The sequence below is a fragment of the Aphelocoma coerulescens genome, chromosome 1 (assembly GCF_041296385.1).
Source record: "Aphelocoma coerulescens isolate FSJ_1873_10779 chromosome 1, UR_Acoe_1.0, whole genome shotgun sequence".
In the NCBI taxonomy this organism is placed as follows: Eukaryota; Metazoa; Chordata; class Aves; order Passeriformes; family Corvidae; genus Aphelocoma; species Aphelocoma coerulescens.
Window position 1 is genome coordinate 32,199,525 of NC_091013.1, and position 12,376 is coordinate 32,211,900.

General features: G+C 34.9%; 1 protein-coding gene across 1 annotated transcript in view; it reads left to right on the forward strand.

Moving 5' to 3' along the window:
• VWA3B (von Willebrand factor A domain containing 3B) overlaps positions 1 to 12,376 on the forward strand; it is a 62,037-nt gene that overhangs the window by 30,515 nt on the left and 19,146 nt on the right. Inside the window, exons 12-20 of the mRNA XM_069029133.1 lie at positions 805 to 943; positions 2,377 to 2,508; positions 5,566 to 5,664; positions 6,659 to 6,841; positions 8,245 to 8,372; positions 9,503 to 9,609; positions 10,267 to 10,437; positions 11,217 to 11,253; positions 11,375 to 11,531. Coding sequence (XP_068885234.1) covers positions 805 to 943; positions 2,377 to 2,508; positions 5,566 to 5,664; positions 6,659 to 6,841; positions 8,245 to 8,372; positions 9,503 to 9,609; positions 10,267 to 10,437; positions 11,217 to 11,253; positions 11,375 to 11,531 — 1,153 coding nt within the window. The remainder of the gene's footprint in view (positions 1 to 804; positions 944 to 2,376; positions 2,509 to 5,565; positions 5,665 to 6,658; positions 6,842 to 8,244; positions 8,373 to 9,502; positions 9,610 to 10,266; positions 10,438 to 11,216; positions 11,254 to 11,374; positions 11,532 to 12,376) is intronic.

Below are 12,376 nucleotides of genomic sequence, written 5' to 3' on the forward strand. Positions count from 1 at the left end.
CTCATCAAACACTTTGGGGGAAATAACCAGCGACAAAATAGCTATCAGTAGGTAATGTAACAGCATCCTTAAGTTTCCATGATATCATTAGTTTTGAAACCTTTTGTAGAAACGAGTATTTTTCCCAGGGCCATTATGTTCCGTGTGTTAAATGTCTCTGTTTCAGAGTAGATGAGCATTTTATGACTGTCAAGGGAAATCAGATTTGGACTTGCTGCAGCCATTACTGAGGAAATGTTCTTGTGCACAGCAGTATGTATGCGTGAGTTTAACTGGCAGGCACATTCCAGTCCTGTTTAAAATGTAAATCTAAGTCTGTATTTAAGGCTCAAGATCCACAAACCACTGAAGCATGTGTTGTATTAAGCGTCTTTGAAGTGCTTAAGGTCCTTGGAGAATAGGTTCTCAAGTGGTTTCCTGAGAAGGGAGGCATAATACTACAGGCTTAAATGATTTACTGAGATGAGTCTGGAGAACAGATACAGGGACAATAGTTACAGTTGCTTCCACATTGGATTTCCCAGCCCAAACTACCTAATAACTGACTTTATAAAGGTGCTGTATTGTTTTGTCTTTTTTTTTGTCTGTGTCCAGATTTCTATTGAAATTAAAAATGTCTTGTGATGTTACATAGGGACAGGGGACTGATTCATCAAGGGCTTCTGACAGTGACTACTAACAGGTGCTTAGGGAAAGAGAATAAGAAGTACAGCAGTGACAAAAAGATCCTACCTTTCAGATTCTGATACACAGAGCTCCAGAGATGTTACAGAACAGGTTTTGATATTTTTTTTCTTCCTTCAGGATTAAGTGGCTTCAACAAGGAAGTAGAGGGCTTTTTGGGAATGTGTTTGAAGATGATGTCTATATTCTTGTTGATACATCCCAGTCTATGAACAACAAGCTGCCACTAGTGAAGGAAAAAATATTTCAGCTAATACAGGTGTGATAAAGTGATGACTCTGAAGGCTGAGGAGCATTTTAGAGTAAACTGATCTTTTCTCGATGGTTGTTACTCTACTTTTTATTTTAAAAATGTGTTTTTAAAATAGCAGCTTTATAAAAATATTTAGATTTTTCTTCATGTGCTCATTTTTCAGTTAATAATTTATATTTCCCCCTCATTTATACAACTCTTTGAAAAAAGCTAGAGAAGATATTAGAAATTATAAAGGCTTAAGTAGTTGTTTCCCTCAAGCCACCTCCCTTCTAAAGCAAAAGAAAAACAAACAAAAAAAAGAAAAACAAACAACAACAACAACAATAAAAAACCCAAACCAGAAACAAGCTATGCAATGAAACAACTCTTGGCACTTTAATTTTTACTTTGAAGCAGTGTCATCCAATTCCATTGGCTTGTTGTGATTTGTAGTGTGTGTTCTAGATTCACTCTCATACGTCTACAATAGAGGGTGTAGAACATTTTGAACTTCCTTGCACCTTACAGTGACTCAGAACTTTGAAAAGGGACTGGAAAAGTGCAGAAGTACCTCAAAAGCTGTGAGTACTGGAAGACACACCTAGAACAGGATTTGTCTTGCCTAGTTTTAGAAGTCTACAGTGATGTCACCTAAGCTTACATTAATATTTCAGAGACATGATTGATCTTAAATTTCTTCAGTGCTAAGAGAAGTAACTGAAATAAAAATTCAGCTTGGCGTTGATAACAATCATTAGTAGGACTAGAAAAATTAAAACTATGACAGAGAGGTTTTTGAGCTAAGTGCTCAAGACATAGGGCATAGTATCTTGTGCTCCTCTAAGCAGATCAGCACTAGAAATATATTAGATACTGTGCCAGAAGGTTTCACAGGCAGCTGCACAAAAATTCTGATGAAAGAGAGACAAAGACTCTAGACTCTGTAAGTTTGTGCTCGCTTGCACAAATCCTCCCTGAGTTATAACTTCTGTCCAAAAGCAACTTCAGCAAATTCTTGATTTTCTCCTGCTGTCTAGTTCCCCTTGCTAGTGCTCTTTATATGATTCTTGCTCTCCTTCTCTAGATGATATCTTACTTTCTTTTTGATTTCAATTTCCTCTGGTAAGCAGTGATATCTCTTTCTTACACCACTGATCATATCCAGTTTCATCTCTCTCTTTCATGCCCTCCTAGACATTTGCTGTTTAAATTGTTTGAGAAATATGAGTATATGGAGACTTATTGGGAATTTAAAGCAATCTTAATAGTTGCAAGCAATAATTATCTCTGGTTTTGTATGTCTCCCTGTACACCATAACATTTATTATATATAATTATTTATTGTAACCATATAATTAACTATATATTAATTAAAACTATTGCTATTACTCAGTATTTCAGGATACAAGTATTCTTTCTTTTAATAGTAGGTAAAATTCAGATGCCATCTCTTGCAGGAGCAACTGAGACACAAGAAGAGATTTAACTTTGTGAAATTTAGTGCCCAAGCAGTGGCGTGGCAAGATAAACTTGCTGAAGTTAATGAGGAAAATTTGCAAGATGCTTGGCTTTGGATAAAAGGGCTTGAGGTAATGTGGCAGCTAATTATCACAAAGCGTGCTTGCTTTGTATATAAAGTTGTATTTGTTTCTCCACTTTCTGTATGGCTGGGGTGATTTTGCATAGACTAAGTATTTGACTCGAGTAAGCTGAAAATATAGATGATGGGTAAACTAAGTAGAACTGAATACAGTATGTCTTTCAGGTATAATAATGCTTTAACAATGGACCTGTTTATAAGATCATATTAATCCAACTTGCAGCCTGCTATGTTTAGCAGCCACAATGCAAGCATTGGCCAATTTGAATTCCATAGGAACCATAACATTGCTCAGACCCTGCATCTAAATTTGTCATTCTTGCTGCAGGGCTGCTGCATGGTTGAGAGGTGTTGCTGGCAAACTTACTGCTCAGAGGTGGTACAGGAAACCAAACCCAGCAAACTAGAGAAGCATTTCTAGTTCTTCTTGATGAATAGACAGCTAACTTTAGAAACATGAGAACAAACATACTCAGACCAAACCTCTGTCTATCTACCTGGTATTCTTTCTCTGACAGTTGCCAAAATCTGAGGATTTTTCCCTAAAAGAGAGCAGAGCTGCTTGTAGTCAGCCACAGTCATCCACCAGATTGTAACTATCAACAGCTTTAGGACCACTTAATGTGTAAAATGTGGACAGCAATGTTATGAACACGGGACTGAAAATCAGTCATACAATGGTATAGATACATCACACTTCATGTTTTCTAGCACCCATGTTCATGTAATAAAACTCCTCAGCATTATGATAGCTCTTCCTCAGACTTAATTGGAAATTCCTGGGGAGGAGGGAGTTGGGGAAGCTGTATAATACCTCTGAGACTACAAAGCAAGATCAATAACTTGGCATTCTCAGAAAATACTAACAGACCAACACACAGAAAAGGAAGTATTAGTGTGGCCTCCCTGAGTAGTTGGACATTTGTAACTGAGCTTATTTAGCCTTATTTTGCTGCCCTGCTTGAGGCTTGAGAACTTGTCTCTGTTTAAGTCATGTATGTTGTACAGCATCATGCAAGTTTAATAATACTTTGACCTACCATATTTTGATACCACTTGTATATGCATTAGTGAATGGCCTTTTCCATCATTATTCAAAAAATTGTGAATTTTTTGTTTATAAATTTCATTCTAAGGTCAGATCTAGATATCTGAAATGGAATAGGAAATGGCAGAAGAACAATCTACTTTTTTCAGGGATGACATCTGCTGCTGACCTTTTAGCCTCTTTTAAGCATTGCAGGCATAAGTCTGAGATCAAAAAGCTGGATTTACAGTGAAGCTGAAATGAACAGAGGATTTCTCTGGAATATTAATCAGACTAGATCTTTTGATCCCATTTTATGCTCTTTGGTCCCAGGATTATGAATGAGGAAGCTGAGGTATAAACAGTAACTAACTGCTCCTTAAAAAATCCTTTAGATGTGATAACATTTAAAATTTTAGTGGTAGTAATGTCATATAGTTGAAATATGTCATCATTGTTTAAATTCTGAGAAAATTGGTGTTCATTTGTAACAGTAGCAATTGAGAAACCTAAAATGAACAGCATTTACCATAAAGTACATGGTTATTTTCTGCACATCATCAGCATCCACCCTGTGTTCCGATGATGTGAAAAGAATTGAAAGAAGCTGTTTTGTTTCAAATCTGTTCAAAACTATTATGGAAAGAGCCAGGATGGCCCATGAGCAATGTGTCTAAAACTTTATAATTACTAAAACATCAGGAGTATTAGATAAATTTAACAGAAGGAAAATGGCTGGTTATTTCTTATGAGTGGGTACTGGTAAGGTTTGCTTGTGAGTTAGAATAGAAGATTATAAAGTAGATGAGCTGTTGTGTTGCCTGGCCCACACACTCTTACGCAGTCATACAGAGTAACTCTCAGAATGTACCTCCTATCCCCTCTCACCTGATTTCCTTTGCCCTTTTAGATAGAACTGACTGCTCTTGGGAAGGACTGGAAGAAGTTTTAACACAATTAATAGGACTGAAGAAATAATGCTATCTCTTAGCATATTTTTGCATATATGGGTCAGTGTTAGAGATTTATATTTATCTTCTGTAATGCACTATATATGTGGATCCTAAGTCTGTTCTCACACCACTGCAATCCTCACTGCCCTCCAGAGCAGTACTCAGGTGCTATATAAGCATAAAACAGATTCTTGTCTTTTTAGAGGTTTTGCTTTGGTTCCATTAAAAGACTAAAACTTGATGAAATAGTTTTCCATACTGGTAAAACCTTACATATACCTTTAGTTTGGAAGGTTTTGTACACAATGATTGAAAGGTGGACTTTTGAAGATACAAAATGTAGGGTTTAGGTTCCTAAGCCACGAAACACATTTCAGTGAGTTTAGTGTAAAGAGAAGAAAGATACACTAAGTATGTGAATGACACAGGAAAAGTTCTAGAATTACTCCAATGGATTTTTTTTGTGAGCACAGTATTAGTTTACTGGGCATCTTTGTTGCTATAGCTAACTTTTTTTGTGCTAAAACATAAATGATATTTACGTTAATGTGCCAAGGGGGTTCATGGGAGAGAATCTGAAAAAATAAGTTTGGACAACTAAGAACTCCTTTACCAGTTTTGGAGAAATAAACTTTTGCAACTCTTTTGTGTAACTTTTGAACTGTTTGGTTAAGTAAAATATGTGTTTCAATGGAGTGTTTCAAGGCAAGCAGGAGCATCAGTGGGAAAAAGGAAGAGAATGAATCTTTTGTCTTACATCTTCCTATCTGTTTATAGTCTTTTAGTGATTGCTTTTGTTTGTACAGCTCAGATTGCTGCTGCCAGCATTTTGTTTATGTGTGTTTGCATAAGCACTGAATACCAATCTGGTACCAATTTATGTTACTTTGACACTTGCTTAGCTTTTCCTAGCTACGTGACATAAATGTTTTCATCATTTTATTAGTCATTTTGGTTCTGTATTATCCCTAGAATCAGTACACTGCCATTATGAATTTAAGAACAGAGGCAAAGGACTGTTAGTATTTATAGCTGTTTCTTTGTCTTTTTCTCTTTGGTTTCTTAGGTTGGAAGTTCCACAAATACACTCAAAGCTCTCCAGATTGCTCTTGCTGATACTGACACTCAGGCCATTTATCTCTTGACTGATGGGAGACCTGACCAGGTATTTCTAAAATGAGAAAACAGAAAATGCAGAAAAGTGGTGTCAGAAGTTTGAATTATGAGATGATTGTCATGCCTGCAGTGCTGAGTCTCGTGGAGTCTCTTGGATGTTTACTGGAATTGTTTCACAGTTTTTCTAGCTAAGAGCATAAATTAATATTTTACCAAAGAATAATTTGGCTTCATGTACACTTATTCATATTCTTATTTTGAATATTTTATTAAGTTCAAAATTAGTGAATAAGTAATTTCTTTTTACCTTGTTAATAATGTCTTTTATGAATTATGTTATACCTTTTAACAGTTAAAAAAAGGAAATGGCCAATATTGCTTTTAACTATTAAAGTGCAACCAACACAACAATTGTATTGCAAACATTGCTTAATTTGTCAAGATTTTTGAGTATTTTGAACAACTGAAATGTTATCAGAATTTCGAGAACTGAGTCAATATTTTTTTTCTACCAGATCCTTCAGCGTTTTTGGAAATGGTAGATCTACTTTTTCACCTAATTTTTATTTGTTTATGGGAGGAGGGAACTAGCATTCTTATTTTCTCAGCCTCTATTTTGTTTCCTGGTATTGAATCAAATTTTCTTGGAACTAATTCAGTTTCAGAAAAATATCTACACTCATATACTTCCAAAAATATTTATATATATATATATATCCAGTGATACTAAACACTAATGTAGTAGTTTAATTTCCTATACATTGGTAATTTCTTTTAAAACTTCATAAACAAAGAGTACTGATTATATTACAATTTACATCACGTGCCTTAATGCATTTATCAGTCTGTCAAAATCTGTTTTAAATTAGCTCATTTAGCTAATTTCTGATTGAAATAGCAATCTGTATGAAGTGCTTTTAACTGATCTATATCCATCTCTGACCAACAGAACAACTGATTAAATTCTTACAAATTCTCCATGTTTTGATAAATATGTTTCCAGATGCCACATTTTTAACATAAGGATTTTTTTTGATTTTTAGCCCCCCCAGACAATTTTGGCTGAAGTCCAACGTCACTGTAAAATTCCCATCCATACTGTATCCTTCAACTGCGATGATATAGAAGCCAATAAATTTTTGTATGAACTATCAACTAAAACAGAGGGACGGTTTCATTATTACAACATTTATTTGAGTGATCCTAATACTACAGAGTTTATGGTTGTGAGTATCTGAAAATAAATACATTTGCTGCTTCATGCTACTTGGAAGAGCCACATGACTTGCATTATTGTTATTTCGTACTACAATAGATTACTAAAAAAAGAGAGGGTTAATCCTAGTCAGATTTGACATGATATGAAAGCGATAATATGGGTTTTTTTGCTTGTGAAATTTTTCCAGACCACAACAAAAAAGCCCAAATATACTGCAAAGTACATCTGTAGTGCTATTGTTGCAAACACATTCTCCCTTCCCTGATGACCCCCATCTGAAAACTAAAACCTGAAAGTACATGTAGACCAAATCAGCTCTGGAAGAAACATGTGATCTCTGGTGTTTCAGAAATAAGTTACTGTTTAAAATGAAAATATGGTTTGTATCCTGTTAATAAATAAGAGAATACAGAGCTGAATTTGAATGATAATGATTTTATGGATTTTGTTACAAGTTTGTTCTACAGTAGCTGCTGGGATCTATAAGGAGTAAAATGACTTAGAATAACAGTTGTCTATCAAGTGTCACTAAGCAGCTCAACAATCCCCAACAGGAAATTTCTAAATAGACTAACAGAAGCACCCATTTGAAATGTATTCTTGCTTTTAATTAAAGTTAATTTTAGTTAACTCAGTGAATTGATTGCATAGATTTCAGAAATGCTGGTAGTGGAACCATGAGAACAAGCTGGAACAAGACAGTAGCGGGAAATTTGAACTTTGCAGACACCAGCCAGAAGGAAGATGTGAAAATAATCCAGCTCTTTAAAAATATCAGTGTACTGGGCAATTTCAGTGATTCTGCTGGTGTGGACTGTGTGACACTGCTCATGTTGGAAAAATGAGGGCCAGAGTCTGTGTTGTCCATCTTCAGACTTGGAGATGGAAGCTTGTGGCCCTGTGGGAGCTGTAAAGGGATCATCATTGGAATTCCCTTCCTGTTTCCTCCTCTAGTCCAAATGATTCCTCGTTAGTTCCAGTGTTCACTTGAAGAGTATGTTTTTTGCTTGCCTGGGACAGTATGTGTTACAGCTGAGGTCTGTAGAAATACAGGCCACCACTTGTAATGTACATATCTTGTATTGTATTTTATTTATTTCCTTACTTATTTTCTTGCTTGCTTCGAATGAGTGGAGCTACTGACTTCATTACCTTATTCAGAAATACAGCTGTTCATATCTCAAGGGGTAACTGGCTAGTTAGGGAACGCTTGTCGTTTTCCTAGAAAGGAAGAATAATTTGAAAGGCTATAATGCCTAGCACAAGAGCCTACCTGAAAAAGTATACAAAATTTGGAAGCTGTCCTGAGTCATTATTCAAAATTATTATCAGAACTTGCATAGTTTCAGTTCAGAAATGAAACATATTTAGGAGTAATTGTACTGAAAAAATTAATTTTCTTTTTTTTAGAATAAAGACATACATCTTTTGAAAAGAGAAATTGATCAAGGAGAGAAAGATCTAGAGAAAGTAAAGACCTTTCATGAGAAAAGTCTGATGATGAATTCTCATAATGAAGATGATTATCCAGACAATAAGTATGTCCTCATTCTGTTATTAATAATAGGTGGAAACATTTCTTCTTTTTCATTGTCTTGCATTTTTAAGGTCTGACAGTCAATTTTTAAAATAAAGGTTGTTGCTCTCTTACTCTGGGTTTTTTTTTTAACTGCCAAAGTAATGGAAAAGAAAAATCTGGAAAAAATGTTTTAATACAGTGATGCCTGAAACAAAATTATCTCAAATATACCAATTGTCTCAATATATTATGAATAATTAAAGCAAAGAGGGAAAATTATTTTTTTGTCTCCAACACAGTTGCTCCCTCTGACCTAGAGAATTCATGAAAAATTATTGTCATCTAAGTAGAGCTGGCTTGATACTTCATGATTAAATGGCTGCTCATTGGGATATGCTGATTGAAACATAAATTATGTACAAATATATTTGTGTATTTATTTGTGCAGTGATTGTAAAAAACCATAAAAAATTGCATTAAAAGAAATCAGATTTTTAAGACAGAGATCTATTTAAAACAGTAATTTAAAGTAAAGGTATGAAAATAAAGTAAAATAGATTAAAAGTGGACAGTGATGTGTTATGATTTCATGTGTGTGGAACGGCAGGTAGGATGTCCAGAATGAAAATTTTTTTAAGTGTTTATTTGAGAATTTGCATATTTTGTTTTTTATTAATGCTGTGACATAGATATCTATGTATGTGTATATATATATGTGCATATATATGTATGTTGCAGATATTTTCATTGCTGATAGTAGGCTTACTTAGCTCTTGGATTCAAAGTAGCTATTACAGAACATTCTGTCCTTATGAAAAATGCATGAGGGTGTTGCCTTAAAAGTAATGAACATCTTTTAAATAAACTAAGAAATTACTTTTAAATAATTTAAAAAAACTAAGAATATTTTAACCTCCTTTGAACTCTCCTTTGAAATGCACATTAGTATAACAGAAGAAAATATTTTGCACTCTTTGAAGCATTTGAAATTAGTGTTTAAATGACCAGAAAACTTCAGCTTAGTGTTTTTTAAACAGGTGTTATATATTTGCAGTAATTTCTTTTTGTCACTTACAAGCAGTAGTCACAAGCAGACACACACTGTGTTCCTGTATCTAAACACATTGAAGAGCTGAGTACTTCTCTTAGCAGTAGGCTGTGCTGTGCTTCAGAAGAACCATCAGTGCCATCACATGAGCAATCCTGGCAAAGCACTGCTGACAGTCCAGCCCGAAGAAAGAAAGCATTATATGCAGGTAAGACTCAAATGAGCTGTAGTTGTTAGCAGAATTCATTCACTGACTTGAAAAGATTCTGTTGCAAATGGCAAAAATCATCCCTCATTTTGGAAACAAATTAAGTGTCTGCTGATTTAAGTGATCATAATTTTGAAAATCTTAACTTCTCTTCATCTCTACTTTTCAGCCATCCTACTCATTTGGCCCAAACAGACAAATGTCTGCTCATTTGTGCTTTGTCACAGGCCCTGCCGTGAAAAAACAGCTATTTTAGCAGAATGTTTTTAAAGCTCTGTATTTTAACAGTAGACATGAAACCCTAATCTATTTTTATTCTAAATAAGTACATAATTGGCAAGAATGAAGAGGCGATCTTTCACCAATTACAGCATTACTTATACTAATGTTTCCCCTTACTGCACTCATAATACTACATTTCTCCTGGAAGTGTCCTTTGTATGCAGTCTGAAACCAAATTTACCCAGCTGAAGTAAGATAAACCCTCATCCTTGGGGAAAAGTACAAAGTACAACTTAGTGTTGAAGTAGTTTTGTGTTTGAGGTCTTGTGTAGGCAGTCCCTTAAAAACTGAATACCAAAGAGGAACTCAAAAATCCCAGGCATGTATTTGAGCAGTAAGTTAGCTCTTCCTTTCTTTCCCTTTCATCAACTACAGATCAAACAAAGACGAGTCTGCTGCGAATCCTGAGCCATGTGAAAGCTAGGGAAGAAAGCCCAGAGGAAGGAGTGTCTCCAGAGGAAAAGAGTTTTTCTGTCAAGAAGGGTGTGAAATGTACAGCCATTTTCAAAGGCAAGTTGACAGAACAAGAAGTTCGGAGTGGGGCAGGTGATAACATTTCTCCTGTTACATTTGTATCTAATGGTGCCTCGTTTGAGGCAAAACTGTGCAGATCTGCAGTACAAAGGACTGAAACTCAGCAGTTGGACATGAAGTTGGGTATTGTGACAGTGCTCTTACAGCTCTGGCCAGACTCCTGCCAGTTCCCAAACTAGCAGTTTACAACAGGGTTTTAAATGGAGCTTAGAAATACATCCAGATAATTAATACATAGTAATTAGTCCAACTCCAAACTTTTTGATACATCCTCTAAGTCATGCTAAAACCTTACCTATGACACTTAAAGATGTTTGACTTCTTTACATTGCAGCATCTTATGTTTAGTTTTTTACATATCTTTTATACAGATTTTCGTAGTGGTGTACCTTAAATTAGCTACTCCTGGCCATCTCATTAGTGGTAGTACTTGTTATCACATCCTGACTTAGGAAATAAGCTGGTTAATCAGGTTTTGGTCAAAAATAAATATACTGAAACAAATTTCGGTTTACAAAATAAATTGCCCACCTGTTTTATAGATTTCCTTGGCTTAATTAGGGATCATGAGGCATATGGTAACACTGTTACTATTGATCAAGCACCAAGAAACCTAGGAAAACTAATTCTCATTGATTAATTTAGAGCTGAAATGTTGTATTGTCTTTGTGTGTGATGCTGCTTGTAGGCTCAAATTTAAAAAAATGGTGTTATTATATTGCAACTTATTTATGCATGCTTTTTTGTGCACAAAATCTCTGAGATAACAAAATACAAATGTTTTCTCTTAGATCTGAAAATGCTGAATATGAAAAGGGCATCTAAAAGGTATGTATGTGCAGATATAAATGTATAACAAAACTTATGGCTTGTGTTTTTTCTTCAGTCATTTCAAACATTTCAAATGTATTTCTACCTTGTGCTACGTCTCACAGTCTCTCTTTTCTAGCTCTCTAGATATCTCTTCAGCTCTTTGGTTAAAGACCCATGGCTTGGCTGCTAGGCGACTCACTATCATGGATGCCTTAGCTCCTACAACTGTCCCTCACAGTACAAAATACATCCCAGTTCTGGACAAGCATGTAGTTTCCAAAGTATTTGATAAGGTAAAACTCTTACACTGTTTGAAAGCTAGAGCAAAACTTGATAGTGTTTTCAGAAGGATTTTTAAAATTAATTTCTATGAACGTCATAAAAGAATTCTCTGGTATTGTAGATTGTTGATGGGCACTAAATGTATAATACATATCTGAATGTTCATTCATGCATCAGTAAGCAGATAAAACTGATAGTTAATAGTACTATTTCTTGCATGCTTTACCCTTGAGTTCTTTCACAATTACCAGCTGATGGCAGTGTGCAGCCATCGGGTGTTTGGCAATTTCTTGAGCACCACAGCCTCCAGTGATGCTTACTAATTCACTGGAGTATGTGTTTTATTCCATAAAGTCATCTGGAAAATGGTGCTGGTGCACAGTTTGTGCATTTCTGCATTCTCAACTTTTACATGTGACTGCTAAGACCTTTTGAAAAGTATTGTAACTCAGTAATTAAAATTAAATTTTGATAAGTGTAGACAGTTGTAAGATTGTGCAAAATTTATGGTGAATTGTGTATCATAAAGTTCTAATTGCCATTCCATTTAAAGGAAATCCATTTCATGGCAAGTTGCTGTAATTTTTCTTGTGTTATGCATCGTGCAAAAGTCCCATGAATATGCTGCAGCTCATTTCATTTAATAAAAACTGTTTCTTTAAACAAGACTCCAAGAAAAAGCTAAACAACGTTTTCTTTTTTAAATAATAAAGAAAGAACAAGGGATTTGCAATAGAATGTGGTATAGAACTAAGTAAAAGATTTATAACAAATGTACACAATTTTACATTTTAAAGTTTTCATGCTTGTTTTTTAAATTTAGGAATGGGAATTTTTGCTAAAGCATGCAGACTGT